The sequence below is a fragment of the Ictidomys tridecemlineatus genome, chromosome 7, assembly GCF_052094955.1.
Source record: "Ictidomys tridecemlineatus isolate mIctTri1 chromosome 7, mIctTri1.hap1, whole genome shotgun sequence".
NCBI lineage: Eukaryota > Metazoa > Chordata > Mammalia > Rodentia > Sciuridae > Ictidomys > Ictidomys tridecemlineatus.
The window spans coordinates 154,954,045-154,971,303 of record NC_135483.1 but is presented as its reverse complement, the minus strand read 5'-3'; the positions used below and the strand labels follow the sequence as shown (position 1 = coordinate 154,971,303).

The 17,259-nt window shown below is 34.5% G+C and overlaps 1 protein-coding gene across 1 annotated transcript in view; it reads right to left on the bottom strand.

The window, feature by feature from the left end:
* Window positions 1-1,604: 1,604 nt before the first annotated feature.
* Window positions 1,605-17,259, bottom strand: part of Col3a1 (collagen type III alpha 1 chain) — a 38,120-nt gene continuing 22,465 nt past the window's right edge. The window contains exons 26-51 of the mRNA XM_005324388.5: window positions 17,190-17,243; window positions 16,827-16,880; window positions 16,235-16,288; window positions 15,871-15,915; window positions 15,041-15,139; window positions 14,847-14,954; window positions 14,564-14,617; window positions 13,069-13,122; window positions 12,925-12,978; window positions 12,180-12,233; window positions 11,351-11,458; window positions 11,004-11,057; window positions 10,673-10,726; window positions 10,301-10,462; window positions 10,075-10,182; window positions 8,985-9,092; window positions 8,213-8,266; window positions 8,020-8,127; window positions 7,483-7,536; window positions 6,988-7,095; window positions 6,542-6,595; window positions 6,338-6,445; window positions 5,172-5,466; window positions 4,012-4,199; window positions 3,404-3,646; window positions 1,605-2,692 (exon numbers count right to left, since the gene is read on the bottom strand). Of these exons, the coding sequence (XP_005324445.2) occupies window positions 2,546-2,692; window positions 3,404-3,646; window positions 4,012-4,199; window positions 5,172-5,466; window positions 6,338-6,445; window positions 6,542-6,595; window positions 6,988-7,095; window positions 7,483-7,536; window positions 8,020-8,127; window positions 8,213-8,266; window positions 8,985-9,092; window positions 10,075-10,182; window positions 10,301-10,462; window positions 10,673-10,726; window positions 11,004-11,057; window positions 11,351-11,458; window positions 12,180-12,233; window positions 12,925-12,978; window positions 13,069-13,122; window positions 14,564-14,617; window positions 14,847-14,954; window positions 15,041-15,139; window positions 15,871-15,915; window positions 16,235-16,288; window positions 16,827-16,880; window positions 17,190-17,243 (2,583 nt within the window). The 3' untranslated portion in view covers window positions 1,605-2,545. The remainder of the gene's footprint in view (window positions 2,693-3,403; window positions 3,647-4,011; window positions 4,200-5,171; window positions 5,467-6,337; window positions 6,446-6,541; window positions 6,596-6,987; window positions 7,096-7,482; window positions 7,537-8,019; window positions 8,128-8,212; window positions 8,267-8,984; window positions 9,093-10,074; window positions 10,183-10,300; window positions 10,463-10,672; window positions 10,727-11,003; window positions 11,058-11,350; window positions 11,459-12,179; window positions 12,234-12,924; window positions 12,979-13,068; window positions 13,123-14,563; window positions 14,618-14,846; window positions 14,955-15,040; window positions 15,140-15,870; window positions 15,916-16,234; window positions 16,289-16,826; window positions 16,881-17,189; window positions 17,244-17,259) is intronic.

Sequence of the window (17,259 nt, the reverse complement as noted above, 5' to 3'; positions counted from 1 at the left end):
TATGCTATGGCAGTGATAAGAAACTAATACAAATATCTCCAGATTCAAACTTTTGGGTGTGTCTGTCAGATTTACCAAGCTCAGATCACATGCCTAAATCCTAATTCAATTAAAGACTGGAAAAGCAAATTGCTTCTAACTTCAAATAAAACATTGATTGAAATTTTCTTGCAGTAAGATAGAAGATAGGGCTTTAAATGCTTGGGTAGGTACTGAATAAATGAATAAGTGAAAGAATAATCATTTTAAGTCTTCCTTTATCTGAATATTATGTATCAATTACACATAATGTGTTAAAGATATATTAGTAAAATAAACTACTGTCTATGATATAGTAGTTACAAATATGGGAAAGGAATGCTGTATTTCATATGATTCTCTTTGTTTAAAATAAAACGCTAAGAAATATAATTTGCTAAGCCATACAACTGGCTGTGTGCACTGCCTCTTTGTGTATATATTTAAACATTTATATGCATTAAAAACTTATATGTAAATAATATATAATATTGTGATATATTATTGAATGAAGAAAATTAAATTCAATAAAACATTTCTCAAAAGATGCATCAGAAGCTGTAAACATTGGTTGCTTCTAAGTTGGAGGAGAAGTAAACAATGAGTCTTGATATTTGGTAAATTTTCAATTTTGAAAGTATTATTGTTTTCCTTAGTGATATAGAGTGATTAAATCTCAAATTATAAAGTTAAGTATTCAAGATCATACTAATTTTATTCTTGGTGACTATAAGGATAAGAACTTGATGGTGGAGGGGCCTGACACAGGAGGTCAAAGTGACAGTATATAGAGATGGTAGAAAATGCCTCATCTTGAAATTATTTTAAATATTTTTAGAAAAGTATTAGTTTAATTTTTAATGGGCAATAAAATTTGTGTATATTTATCATATACAACATGATGTTTTGAAACAGGTATACATTGTGGAATGGCTAAGTCAAGCTAATTAGCATATTCGTACCTTATCTACTTCTTTCTTTTTGGTGAGAACACTTAAGATCTACCCTCTTAGCAATTTTCAGGAATACAGTGCATTGTTGTTAACTATAGTCTTCATGTTGTACAAAAGATCTCTCAAGTTTATTCCTGTAATCTGATTCTAATTTTCTCTCCTTCAACCAATATCTTTCCAAACTTGTATCACCTATAGTCCCTACTGATACATTATTTCTCTTTAATGAGTTCAACTATTTTAGATTCTACATATGGGTGAAATTATGTGATATTTTTCCATTATTCTGAATAGTAAAGTGTTTTGCTGGATCAGCTTCCTCCCTGATCATTCCCACTTTAGTGACACCCTATTTACTATGTTACCATTCCTGGAAACTAATCCTTTCAAACAGAATGCTCTCAGTTTTCAGTATGCTCCAAGAACTCCACTAAATATGATCTAAAAATCTGCATGATTCCCTCCTGAGCATTCTCTCTATTCTGAACATGTTATATAATTTCATATTCTCAAATCGTTGTATAATTAAACTTGAACGTTAGAATTGAATCTATTTTTCAAGAAAATCATTAGAGTTCTTGGGTGTAGACATGTATTCGTTAGACCTGTGAACAGTGACAAAAACCAGGAGTGTTTCATTATGATATTTTATTATGGGTGTCTGTAAGAAAAAAAGATCAACAACCACATACAAGCTTACAAAGGAAAATTTCAAAACATTCTCCGTGTTATTGTGACAAAAGCAGCCCCGTAATTTGTTTTTCCTTGTTGATTTTTACAGGATGAAGGGACAGATTCCCTGTGGCATGCCAATTAATCTTTCTACTGGGAGACAGGTACAGACATTGTGCATTCATGGTTTTAAAGCAGAGTTCTGAAAATGAAAGTTCATTAGCACCATAACATGTGTCTTTAAAGCCTCCCAAATGTTTTTCATTTTTACCAGCAATGACAAGTAAAGAGAGAAGCACCTTGAATAGCATTTGATAGCCAAGATGAAGATAACTGTGGCTTAGAAAATGTTTGCTTAAGTTTTTGGACTACCTTTTTTTTTTTAACCAATATTCTAGGAAATTAATCAATGAGATTCATACATTTGGTCATCTTACACAAATTGCTCAGTCTTCTGGGACTCAGATAAGAATTTATCTGTTTCTGACCAGTTGAGGTAGTTAAAGAGGGAGGTCATTTCTAATTTCATGTCTGACTATTTCAGAAAGAAAGATTATCTTTTACTGGTGAGCACAATTATTGCTGTACAGATGGGCTAGGATTCAAGAATGTAACACAGTGTTATTGTAAGAGTGTTGAAGTTTATTTATTATAGCACCATTGAGACATTTTGAAATTGGAATTGGTAAAAAAATAAAACAAAAAGCATTTGAACTGTGTTTGTAGAACAGCAAAAAAAAAAAAGTATCCTTTTTTTGTCAAATTACACTTTTTCCAAAAATTTTGGAAATAAATAACTGGAATTTAGTTGGTCACTTGTACTGGTTGACAAGGTTAGAACAAGAGGAACACATATGGAATGTGGAATTTTTTTTTTGCTGGAGTTTCAGATAGAGTTTGGCTTATAGAAAGCAAACAGGGCCAATGTCCACACCAAATTCTTGATCAGGACCACCAACATCATAGGGTGCAATATCTATAATAGGTAGTCTCACGGCCTTGCGTGTTCTATATTCAAAGACTGTTTTGCTCCATTCCCCAGTGTGTTTCTGTAAAAAAGATCAAAAAAGTATAAGTTATCATGACTTTACAATTACTTAGAAATTTCCTTATGACTGAATTGAAAAATATTTTTCTTTACTCAGGAAGTTTTAGTGTGCCATGTTATCTTTTATGTATATGAGACCTGTTTTATTTAAAATTTTAATCCTTTAGTTGCTAAACAATACTCTTATTCAAAAGTCTCATGGGACTGGAGGGTAGAACCAGTAGAAAGATTGCCACTGTCCTCCCTGTTCTTCAGAGGCCTGGTTCTGGTTATTGTTACCAGGCATATATTTGCTTACTAAAACGTGGACTGATCACCCCCAGTGGAACTTGCTAACATTATCAGCAAGATCTTCTTTTGTTCATAAATGCAAATAACACAAGATAGATTTGAAGTTAACCTGAAGTTTTATAAGAGAAGAGATTTTGCATTGAATTTATATAATAACTATTATGCAGAACATATAGAACATAAAAATTATCACAACCCAATTATCTAGTAAAATTTATATTACTGCTTTCCACCTGGAAGTTAAGATCTATTTTTGTGGTATGTAACATCCTCTGCAGTGCATTGGTAGAAGCTATGCAAAATTCACAACAAATGTCATCTTTTGTTTGTCCTGTTGTTTTTATTTTTTTCATTTCAAAAAATGATTAATCAAGAAATGCTAACTGCAATATGAACTATGTAGATAAAACTCATTACTTACAGTGCAACCATCCTCCAGAACTGTGTATGTGAATTTGCTATTTCCTTCAGCCTTGAATTCACCTTCATTTGACCCCATCAACTTCAGGGCTTTCTTTACATTTCCACTGGCCTGATCCATGTATGCAATGCTATTCTTGCAGTGATATGTGATGTTCTGGGAGGCCCGGCTTGAAAGAAGTCGGAGATATGCCAATTGAACATCGAGCACATCTTCAGGAAGTTCAGGATTGCCATAGCTAAACTGTAATAGGGAATAAATAAAAATGATCAAACATTATAGTTTTACTTTCATGTAAGAGCTTCATGTAGTAATAGTATGAATGCTGCAATATAAGCTATTCATATATAAATATAAATATATTTTTATGGTGTGCCAGAGTAAAATATTCTTAAGAAGTGAAAAAAAGATGTTTGCCTGCAAAGTAATTCAATCTAGTTTAGCTTTTATTGAGAGGAAACTTATAAAAGCATAGTCACCTCAATATGCAAAATCCTTTGGACTCTTCTATGTATTAATTAACATAGCTTTGTGATGCATAGTTAGGAGGAACAGAATATCTTGGGTAAGTAGGGATGACTTACTTCAAAAGGTATGTCCTTTCTTACCTGAAAACCACCATCCATGGACTCTCCAAACCAGACATGTTTCTTCTCAGCCCCAGTATCTGTCCACCAGTTCTTACGTGGAACATTCAAAGGACTAGCCTGTATGCATGTTTCCCCAGTTTCCATGTTACAGAATACTTTGATAGCATCCATCTTGCAACCCTGGTTAGGATCAACCCAATATTCTCCTGAATAGTCAAAAAAGAAAAAAAAGTACAATAGGTATTGTTAATAAAATCCAGGAATGAGACTTGAACCAGAATGTCTTTGTTTACTGATAAGACATAATAGTGTCAACTGCTAATGGTTTTATATTTTATGTATGGTATATAGAGAATATTTAAAATGAAATTACCAAGGTAAAAAGTTAGCTTTAACTGTAGAAAATGGCAAAATAAATATAATGTCTTGGTTTTGAATAATGGAGATATACTAAGCCAAGAACTTTTGATTGGTGTATATGATGTGGTAAATTCACTTCTTTTTTTTTTAAAAAAATGAGTTAATATCTAATGTGAATTTGTTTAACAAAATAAGCTGGTTGTCTAATCCAGAATTATGTCAACCTATCTAAACCTATTTTAATTAATTTGTACAAGTGACTCAGACCAAGGCAATATTCCATATCTAGATACTTACAAGCTTGAAATAATTTTGTTTTTAAGAAATAGTTAACTTAATGTGTGAAAAACCTTCCACTATAATAATATTCTGTATAATTCTTTAACATTTTTTCATTTGTTTCTAAATTTGACATTTTTAATAAGGAGACTTTACAATTAGTTAAATTATAATACATACACATAGCAATAGCCAAATTATACTAAAATGATGCATATTTAATCCTGAGAATGCAATGACATTATGTCACTTTATCACTCACATCACTCTGATACTATTCAGAAATATACTAAGCTATGATTTGCATTACAATTTCTACAAAATTGTTCTTAAGTTTTTCTATATTTGAAATATTTTGAAGTTGTTTATGTTACACTTTAAATATTTTGTCACAGCATTTTCAATTTAGTTAACAGTATTTACTAATTTGGCTTAAAAATATTTTCCATTCACAGTGAAAGTTTTCTCTGTCAAATTCTAAAATAAGCAGCTTTGTCTTTAGTTCTGTGGCCATGAGTATTTAAGACTATCAAACATACCACTCTTGAGTTCAGGATGGCAGAATTTCAGGTCTCTGCAGTTCCTAGCAGGGTTTTTACGAGAACCATCAGGACTAATGAGGCTTTCTATTTGTCCGTTAACAGATTTCAGTGAAGACATAATTTCTTCAGTGTTGATTCTGAAATCCATTGGATCATCTCCATAATATGGTATAAAACCAGCAGATTTTTCACCTCCAACCCCACCTAGGGCGGCAGCCCCACCACCACAGCAAGGACCAGGGGCACCAGGGGGTCCAGGAGGGCCTGGTTGTCCTGGGTGTCCTGGGGAGCCCTAGAATAGGTAAAAACATGGATCACTGAAGTGTTATTGCTTGGTTGCCGCTGAAAGATTATGCCACTCATCCAAGAAAATGCATTGAAAACAACTCATATGTTGTGTCATAGTTACTTTAACAAATGTTCACTTGAGTACTTTTATAGTCACCTTATTATAAACTTAAATAACTATAATTCACAACCAAGAAACGTATTGTTCCACTGTGTAAATGTAAGTAGTGTTTAAGAATATATTTTACTCTATCATTTGTCTGTATAAAGAATGTAAGCAAACAGCCCAGAAAACACAACTCTAACACTGTCATCATAGAGGGAACAAAATAAGGAAACCTAGGTTCTGATCCCAAATTTTCCATTAGCCTGGAGTCATTGGGTTGATCACTTATTTGTGTTTTCATTGCTCCATGCATAGTTTGTAGATATAATGGTTTATATTTCATTTACCTCAAAGGTGAGAGACAGGAATGTATTAGAAATGATGGTATCAGTAGCAATATAAGAATCACAACAGTGAAAGTTTAGAAGTAAATTCACTACATACATGCAACTTGCCATGATTATCCCAGTTGTGAGTTCTAGAGAATGAGATCGAAACTTGCCTGGTTCATTTGGTTAACTGAGCAGATAACATTATTTTCAGTTACCAGTTATCAAACTATAAAACCTTTTTTTCCCCCTTTTTCTTATAGTTTGGAGGAAAAAGGCTTAATGCAGTCAAGAATGTTTTTGAGTTATTGCTCCTTTTCTAAATCAAATTATTACTTTGTATTTAACTCACTACATCAGTTTGATAAAATTGTACGGAATTTCTGAAAATGTGAAGATTGCAGAAAATTAAATATACACATGTTCAAGTGATGTCTTACCTCAGATCCTCTTTCACCTCTGTTACCTCGAGGCCCTGGTGGTCCAATGGGACCTGGATGTCCAGAGGTTCCATCTTTTCCAGGAGGTCCATGAGGTCCAACAGGTCCCTAAGAAATTATCACAATATCATAAAGTTAGAATAACTTCCTATAGTGAAAACATTTTAAAATGTGGACCTTCCGATGTATATCTGTAGTACTTACTCTGGGGCCTGCAGGTCCTGGACTACCAACAGCACCCTGGTGACCAGAAGGACCCTAGAAAGAAAAGAAAGATAAATATAAGTGACAACCTTAAAAATTTTTAGGAAACTGTACATTTATTATCAGATCAAAAAACCATGGTGATCCTAATGAAATGTGCTTTTCTTTTCTTTTTTTTTAAAGAGAGAGAGAGAGAGACAGAGAGAGAGAGAGAGAAATTTTTAATATCTATTTTTTAGTTTTTGGCAGACACAACATCTTTGTTTGTATGTGGTGCTGAGGATCAAACCCATGCCTAGTGTTATTTCAAATACATTCTTGAACTATTTTTTAATCCCTTCTGGCAATATACTTTCAGAGATGGAAAGTTTTCTCAGTCTTTAAATTTTTCTCCACTCATCAGTTAAGTGCATTCAAGGAGATTTTCTAACAATGGATGTACTTACAGGAGAACCTGGGGGGCCTGGATTGCCTGGGAATCCTCGATGTCCTTTGATACCATTAGAGCCACGTTCACCAGTTTCACCTTTGTCACCACGTGGGCCTTGAGGACCCTTTAGAAATATGTTTAAAATTAAGGCCATATACATGCGTACACTTTGAAAAAATAAAATAGAATTTATAGAAATTAAATCTCTTGTATGGCATTCTAGTTAGAAATCCCCATGAACAGACACTTCACACATTCATGAAACAGTAAAGACTGCTTTTTGTGGTTGCTTTAACTTTGTGATACTAAATGCATGGAATCCCAATAACTGACGTGTATATATCCTTGACCTCAAGGAATTTTTAGAACCTGAATTGTATTCTGTATCGCCAAAGGGGAGTTTATATTTGTTCCAAAGTTCTATATTGTGTTATTCTCTCTTCCTGACCATGCCAGAAAATAGAATATTTCCTGCATTGTATGATGAGTTAAAACACAGAATGAAACTTACAGGAGCACCTCGGGAACCAGCAGGACCAGGAGCACCAGCAGGACCAGCAGGGCCCTGGGACAAAAACAAACAAATGAACAAATAAACATAGAATTGTTTATATTCATTAGTACAAATTTGTTTTGAAAAGTTAACAATTCCATTGTGAAGGAACAATAGCATTCATTATTAGAATTTAATTTGCTTTGTCCTTCAAAGTCCTTTTCCTATTTGTATCTATATAAGGGGGGGGGTCTAAACTGGAAAACTAGACAACAGTTCTATTAATTTAGTTTTGTATTTACTCAGCATACAGATTGTTGTTCTGATTAACACTGTTTCAGATTTTAGATAGGGATTTTTTCATTGACTAAATGCTAGAAACACCTATTACCTCTTGATTATTGTATTTGCCTAAGAACCACTAGTATAAGAACTGTAACACAAATCAGAACAGATATTTTGGTCAGAAGATTTGACATTCTATCTTCTCATTGCAAATCTTTTTCATTGAGGAAAACAGACAAGTAAAGAGACGCGGTGCTGATCAGGACTCACAGCTTCTCCTCTGTCACCACTCTTTCCAGCTGGACCAACAGGACCAGGTGGGCCTGGATGACCAGGAGCACCAGGGGCACCAGGAGAGCCATTTTCACCACGATCACCCTGGGGACAAATTCACAGATCCAAAATAACTGAGATGATCACGTGCTTGTAGTACACATACTTATGATTCATGTGTTTGTTATACCTTGCCACCAGGAGCACCATCTCGGCCTGGCAGACCATCTGATCCAGGGTTTCCCTGATTAAAAGAGAGAGAGAGAGGGAAAGGAAATAAACTTCCTTCAAACCATCCAAATACAATATAAACCACTCATTCTTAATGGGGCAATATAGTTCTCAAGGTGTGGAAATCAGTTCTTGGGCAATAAATTGTAGGTATTACAAGGCAGTTTGGCCCTTCAAAGCATCATAACACCTGAACAGGTATGGAGTATTTATAGGATACTAAATTTTATAAGGTGGAATAAGGTGATATAATTAGGAAAAAAAAGTTTGAGAAAAAGTGATCTGATAATGGAAGTCTACTTGATAATTCCACATTTTACACATATATCAAAATATCACATGGTATCTATTCACATATACAATTAAGATTTGTCAATTTAAAACATTAATTTAAAAATCTAAAAAAATAAGAAATGACTAATTGCAGACAACTGAGGAACATTTCATACAAAAAATGTCATAAATTGAGGCTCTCTCTGCTAACTTGTTTCTTAATTTAGCTACAATTCATATTTTCTCATGATTATTTATTGGGTCAATATTAAGGATCAGAGCCCTTAAAGGCTATTCTAAGTTGCAATAGGAAGAATATATTATTAGAGAAGCAAAGAGAACTTGGCTACTTGGCCATATTTATACTCTCAGATATTAAGACTCAATTACTTTTCTCTTTAAGTAAGTGACTAAATTCTACCTGACTTGTTGAACATCTCCTAAGAATTGCTACTTACATCTCTTCCAGGTTCACCAGTTGCACCAGCCAGACCAGGGAGACCTTGGGGTCCAGGAGGACCACGTTCACCATTGTGGCCACTAGCACCTGGTTTCCCACTTTCACCCTGTGTACAGAGGAGTAAAAGATATTACCTTAACTCAAGAAATCAATTAATATGGTGTTGTTCATCTCTTTATTTTTCATAGAAATATCTTGTTTTACTCAATTTCTACTGAAGTTCTTTTCCTTACACTATGCCCACCATGGGGCAAAATTAGAGGGGGAGCAAGCTTCTTGCATTTTCTCATTTGTCCAGTGACTTGGGATATTAAGGGAATGCATAATTACACAGATTATCTTACTCAGAGTACATTCCAAAGTGAGTTGTATAAATAGACAGGAGTAATGCAACAAAATGTAATGGTTTACCATCAAAAAACTATAGTTTTATGGTGACTATTAAACTAGCTTTTATTGAATACTTTTGCTATATGAAAACTATACATCTACTGGTTATACCATACAAATTGAGTACACTTAATATTAAATTCTAATCTCCTGACAATATTACTTGACATTTTCAAAAGAAATGCTTACAGTGATAATGTGAGCACAAATAAAAATGAAATTTGATTACCCTACTTACCAAATGGAACATTTTAAATGCTATGTACTAAAATATTATGGTAATACTAGTAAAAGTAAATGAAGACTGCAAAATGACTAGAGTATATGGATAATAGGTATCAGTTAAAGACTTTGATAGATTTGTGAGCAAAGAGTGTTACTTCCTTCAAGATTGACAGACAACAAGCTGAAGAATATTCACAACTTTCTTAACAGCAGTATTTGAGATGGTAAGATTATTTTTCTTTGATATTAATTTGCTTGTGTTTATATTTAAAACTTGATAATGATTTGCCTATTTTTGTGTCCTGGGACCATTTAATAAAATTTGTGTTTCTGCAAATCTAAAAGTATCAAAAAGGGAATCCCTTAGAGAGTTTGAACCTATGAAATGAAGACTTCTCACACTTGATAGGATGAGATGATCTCTGAATACTATCAAAGAAACCAAGAGTCCAATGAAAGATGACTGCACTCACCTTGATACCCTGAGGACCAGGACTTCCTCTAGGACCTGGCATGCCTGGTGGTCCTGCAAGACCCCGTGCTCCTGTAATCCCTGCAATTCCAAGTGGGCCTGGAGCTCCCTGTTGTGACAGATAATGAAGACTCAGTTCATCTTTATGTAACTATGCTTTCTTCTATTGAATTTATGATGGAGAGCAAAATAGTATTGTCAATTAATAGAGCAATGAAGCCACTCACCGGAGGTCCCTGGGCGCCAGGTGGTCCCTTCTCTCCTGGTTGTCCAGCATCACCTTTTGGTCCAGCCACTCCAGGGTTGCCAGGAGAACCACTGTTACCTGCAGGACCTGGGGGTCCATCTTTGCCTGGAGCACCACTGGCTCCTGGTGGCCCTGGGTTACCCTACACAAAATTGTTGGAAATTTAAATATGAAAATTTAAGTATTAATGAAAAAGTGAATTTTTCTTTCCTTTTTTTTTTAAAAAACCTTTTTTCAAGTAATTTTGTATGGGATTCAATAGAAAGTAGCAATTTGTGTTTCTTGTCCTATAGCTATACGAATGCTCTTCCGGAAGTACATAATGAAAAAAAAAGAGTTATTAAAAACTTACATTATTGCCAGGAGGACCAGGAAGACCACGTGCACCAGGAAAGCCAGCAGCACCCTGTGAAATAATAGTATATATGTATTTTTTAAAAAAAATTTCAAAAGTAGAACAAGCAATGATTCACCAGAAACAATTATAAAGTATAAGAAATGTGATGGTATCAACATTCTACCTTGAAGTCACATATGGTTAGCTTTATCTCCTTGGAATTTACTTATTACTCATCAATAAGTGATAATAATTTCTATGTTCGCTTTATGGCGCTAACGTCTTTCAAGCAGTTTTTTATATCAGTCAATGCTTTTCAATAATAGTTAAGAGGATCAATACTTACAGGACCACCAGGACTGCCACGCTCACCCTTTACACCTTGGGGACCAGGAGGACCCTATATGAATGGAGGGAGAAAAGGGTTATTTAGTATAGCACCAAAAAAAAAAAAAAAAAAGGAAATTGACAGAAGCATTTAACCTTCAATAACCAATAAACTTATGAAGATTAAAATAATTAATTAATAATAATTAAATGTGGTCCTATCTAGACTGCTGCAGCCAAGATTCAAATTTAGAATTATATGCCTATGAAAATTATACTATGAAAATTATGGCATGCTGTGTCAACATGAAGTATCAAATTCCTGATAAACTTGTGTTTTCCCTTGAAGGCTTAGAGAGTACTTACTGCAGGCCCTGCACCTCCAGGGGGCCCTGCAACTCCAGGAGGGCCTCCTTCACCTTTCTCACCAGGGGCGCCTCTTTCTCCTTTAGCACCAGGCTCACCATTCTGTCCCTGAAAGCAGAAACAAAGGCCTGTTGGCTGACATCCTTAACAACACACTTGGCGAATCCTTATTTCTTTTCAGAATATAGCATTCTTCAGATGAAAGAAGTTGAAATAAAATAAGAACAGCGAGCTCTCGGAATCCATGCCAAAGTAAAGGCAATCAAAATATCCTCATGATAGAAAAAAAATTTATTAAGAAAGCCTGAGGTGTACATAATTTGCCATTAGAAAGAAAGCCTTTCCAAGGATTTATGCGTTTGGAAATAATTCCTTTGATAAAAACTAAATTTAGAGAAAATTTTAATTAACATCATCTGATAATGGAAGAACTTTAAAGACTTTGGACACTTTTAAATCCAAGATGTTGCTCTAGTCTCATTACCCAGACATAAATGCAGGACAGGTGTTTTTATTTCCATTTTTAATAGAATGAGAATATATGGGCTGGGGTTGTGGCTCAGTGGTAGAGTGCTCGCCTAGCATGCACAAGGCACCGGGTTTGATCCTTAGCACCACATAAATGTAAAAATAAAGATATTGTATCCACCTGAAGCTTAAGAATAAATATTTTTTTAAAAAAGAGTGAGAATATATGTGAATTAAAGAAACATAGAGGTAAAATAACTTCTCAGGGAATAAGTGGCCCAAGAAAGACTAGAATCCCAAAGTTGAGTTATATTTCTATTTTGCAGCTGTGTGATATGCTTGTTTAAACATGCATACTTACGGGAGCACCAGGGAAGCCAGCAGGGCCAGGAGGTCCATGCTCACCTCTCTCACCCTGCAGAGGAAAATATCCTCATTAGTCACAGTGACGACCTTTCCCCCCAGGCAGTGCTTATTGTCCCCTGTGTCATCTTATTTTTCTTTTAAACAGGAAATGTGCAAAGATAACACACAGAGTTTAACTTCTGATGTCTTTACCACTTCTCAGCAAAATTCAGAGCAGACAACACCACAGCTATTGATTCTGTCTGCCTCTGACCATGGTTATTATTTGCAAGAAAACACAAACTTTTAAAATGTTGAAATATTTAGCATATATAATTATCTAACTTTCAGAAATCTAAGCATTTAAAAATAGAGTAAAACGGTTTATTGAAAAATCAGTTAATTTAAAAAGTCTATTAGATATCTATCTTGAGTCTTAACCCTGGAGGTAGAGAATTATTAACCTAGAAAGACTGTCAGGTAAAGGTTCTGTAGGTTTAAGAAACTCATTTATAAGTGTATATTACTTGTGCAATTTTAATTCTTCCAGAGTTATTCAAGCAAGAAAGCATGGCTTACAAATGTCTCTTGTGGATTTTGTCATGTGTTCCTAAATATAGAACTCCAAATTGAGGCTCAGGGTATCTGGGGCAGAATTATTAAAAAAAAAAAAAGTGTGGGGGGGGGCAGTGGGGAGGCAGAACAAGTAGCTATGTCCTGTGTGAGGTATGAAAATAGGTTGAAATGTCTTTAACACTTACAGGGCCACCTCGAGGTCCAGCTATACCTGGAAGTCCAGGGGCACCACCTTCACCCTAAGAAGAGAATAAACAAATATTGTCTCCATCATGCATCCAAAAGTCTAAGTCATTTTATTCTTGTTAACAAACAGTTTTATGTGCTACCTTATCTCCAGGCTGACCAGCGGGGCCAGGGGGACCAATAGGACCAGTAAGACCCTGAGGAAAATAAAAATGTACTTTTAAATTTTGAAGATAAAACACTTCATTTTCTCCATATTATTCAAAGAGAATGTTTACAACTTTTCATCAAATAAACTAGATAATATGATTTCATTCATGGCTTGAATGTTATGCTAATCACTGTGTGTAGTGATTAAAAAGTTTAGTAAATAGCAGATTCTCTGAGGATGATCCTAGAAAACAATAGGATTCAGCAGCAGTTTATTGATTCATTCATCATTTTTATTTCTATTGTAGAAGATAAATAGGATGTGATGAGAGATCTTGGCATAATGTCTTTTTAAAATTACATTCCTTTAATTCAACTGCTTGGTCATTTAAAATGTTTACTCAAAGTACCATCACTCACATTACATTTTGAAACTTACAAATATTAGTTTTATCCATATATCTATATCCATTTATACATAAATGATTAGGCATTTAAAAATAATTGAATGATGGCTTATCTATCTAGTCTGAGAAAAGTGAAGTATGCATGAATGTCTGTAAGACGATTTCAGTAAATATGTCTATGAAATAACTTAGGTTTATTTGAGCCAGTCTAATCTAGATGTTTGTTAATGTGAATAGGATTTTTATAATTTCTTGTATGTTTTTAACTTTTATTTTGAAATGGCCACAGATTTGCAGAAGGATACAAAGACATGGATAAGAAGTTCTGTCCACCAATATTCATATCTTACAGAACTATAGTAAGATATTAAACCAAGAAACGGACATTGGTGCAATCCATCTAGATTTCAGCAGTTACTTATGCAGTCCTGTGTGTGTCATGTGTGTATGGCTCTGTACAATTGTATCATGTGCTGCCTGCCATGACTACCCCAAGACACTATGTCATCAGTGTACCACCTTCTTATGCCACCTCTTTAGACCATATCCACCTCCTCTCGTTCTTAAATCCTTACAACTAACATGATCCACAACTCTTTAATTATGTTATTCTGTGACTATTAAGCAAGAATGAGAACATGCACTTTGTATCCCTTTGAAGTTGACTTTTCTTCAGTCAGTGATGTCCTTGAGGTTTGTATAAGTTGTGCATATCGATATTTCATTCCACTTATTGCCAATAGCATTCCATGATATGAGTGTACCATGGAATTATAATGTTATTTAAAATAAAAAAGTTTTTTTAATAGCAATATTGATTATTTTGGATTTTAGGTCTCATGATGACATTAATTTTAGACCTTTATTATAGTTTCGAGGGTTTTCATTTTTAAGTCATCAAAGAATGATCAGGTAGTGATAGATGTAAACTAGTAACTTACATAGTCAAGTCATTTGGGTTATTTTAATGCCGAGAAAAAGGACAAAGTATAGTTCTAAATTTATTATGAGGAACTGAACTAAGGGACTGTCCCATACCACACATGAATAAGGCCTGTTAATCCCAAATGTGAATGCTCACCCTTGGACCATCTTTTCCTGGAGCACCATCAGCACCAGCACTACCTGGTTCACCCTGTCAAATAAAACCAATTGTCATCAGATTGTAAGTATTCTCAGTGAGAATCTAGTAAGAGGAGCAACCCTCAGGATTTGTTGTGATTAGGCATTCTGATCCATCTCAAATTTTACTTAGTATAGAATGATAACATTAATTTTGAAAACAAATTATTTCTACTATATGGCTTTCCTTTAACCTACAAAATCTATTTCATTACATAATTAAGAGAAAAACGTGTCAGTACCTTATCACCTTTTGGGCCAGGACCTCCAGGACCTCCTCTTTCTCCAGGCATCCCTTGCAGACCAGGAGAACCAGCAGCACCAGGTAGCCCAGGGGGACCAGCAGGACCCTGAAATTATGGGAGAATAGTAAATGGAAAGAAAGAAATGAAATGTGTTTTCTAAAATATAGGGGAATTGAATTCTGTGGCATTACCTTTCCTCCTTCGGGGCCAGGGGGACCAGCTCCACCTCTCATACCTGGGGCCCCTGCCAACCCAGGAGGCCCACGTTCCCCAGGAGCACCAGCATCACCCTGTCATAGGGAAATGCAAATATTCAAGTTAGAAAATCCAGTGCTAAAAACAAAACAAAGGCAACTTAGATTATATAATTTTGATACAGGCCACTAGGTTCTTAAGATATTTTTGAGCAGTTTGGAAATTTTTATATTTTTAAAAAATATTTATCAGTTGTATAGAAACTGAAAACTTAAACAGACTAAACAAGGAAAGTCAGATTCTTGTTCTGCTTAAGTATTAGTTTTCTTTGAAAAACTTATTATTTTATTCGCTTGGTAAATTTTGAAGTCGTTCTACAAATACAGTTTTCCTATAGAGAATTAATGCAGTATTTGCCTTTTGAGATTTCAAGCCCATGGCTGATTCTATAATGTTTATTATTACTGTCAGAGAATTGGATTTTCTAGATGAAGCAAATTTAATGTATTGGAAATGTCTTGAGCTTCCCTAAATGGACTTACCAAACATTTAAAATGTTGATTTTTCTAAAGAAGTGCTAGTTTGGCTTAACATTTTTTTCTTTTTAGAGAGAGAGAAATTTTTTAATATTTATTTATTTTTTTAGTTTTCAGCGGACACACATCTTTGTTTGTATGTGATGTTGAGGATCGAACCCGGGCCGAACGCATGCCAGGAGAGCACGCTACCACTTGAGCCATATCCCCAGCCCTGGCTTAACATTCTTAAAATGCATTACAAATGAATTGCTGTATAATGAGGAAAAAGAGAGAAACCAATATATTACCTTTCCTCCGGGAGCTCCAGGAGAACCAGCTTCTCCCTTTGGACCCTAGGAAGTGGGTATTACATGATTAAGTCCATATCAAAATGCATTATGTAAATATAAGCAGTAAATATATACACCTTGTTTATTCATCTTGTAAAATTGTTTAAATCTTGAGGTTTTGTACTCTTTATTTAGTTCCTTTATTTTATAGTAAAATTCAAACATTCCAGGTGATTTTTAAATTATCATTTTTGTTTTGATAATGAATATTTTAAAACTAAATATCACAACTTATATGCCATAGCATGAAAAAGTGAAAAAGTTAATAATTGATGCATGATTACTATTTATTATAAGTTTCTAAACATAAAATGGCACTTACTGGTTCACCAGGTTTTCCATTTTCTCCTGGAGGACCACCAGTTCCAGGTAAGCCCTACAGAGAGACATATTTGTATTAGGTGATCACTTCAAACAGTGCTTTCCATATAAACATATTTCTTCAAGGTATTCAAAGAAGTTTTCATAGTATTTCTAGAGATACACAGTTTGTGCTACTCAAAATCCAATGACAAAGATGAGATAATAATATCTTCCACGCCTGTGCTAATCTCTTTCCTATTGCTATATAGAAAAATGAGTTGATAAAAATGGCAAGACAAATTTAGTTACATGGATTTATATTATAATGAAAAATAAATGTGAACACACAGAGCTATGAGTTTAATTCTTTCTTAGTAACTTAATGTGTACATTCTGAAATAGGTATTGAAGACATATCAACCTCTTAACATTGACCGGCATTTTAGGACTGAAGACAAACTTATCAACTAAACTTCGGTTAAATTCTAATCTATTAGGTTCACAAAAAAATTCAAACAGCCAATTCACTCAACAAAATAATTATAAAAGCAAATTTTTACGATTGTCTGGTAAAAGCAAGTACCAGTGATGTCTAAAGAAGAAGATCTTACTTGTAATCCTTGGGGACCAGGAGGTCCTGAGTCTCCCTTGTCACCAGATGGCCCCTATGTAGAAAAATATAATGATACACTCCATTACAAAAGGCCATTTCATCTTAGTCTATGCTTGACATTTTGGCAGGCTTATAATTTAATTTAAAATAAAAGGGTGTGAAGAGGGGAAGTCTGGGCTGTGAAAGCAATCCAACGAAGACTACTACCATATATACTATTGCAAGCTTTTAACTAGATAACTAAACAAATTCACAATTTCTTTGGTAAATTACAATGACACAGTGTCAGAGAGAGTCCAAAGTCTTCCCCCTACCCAAACTCCACCCCACTTCCATCTCTAATTTATGTGAGTCAACTTACAGTAGGTCCTGGGGGACCCTGAGGACCAGTTTCACCATTCTTTCCAGGGGGACCCTAAAGACAACAAATT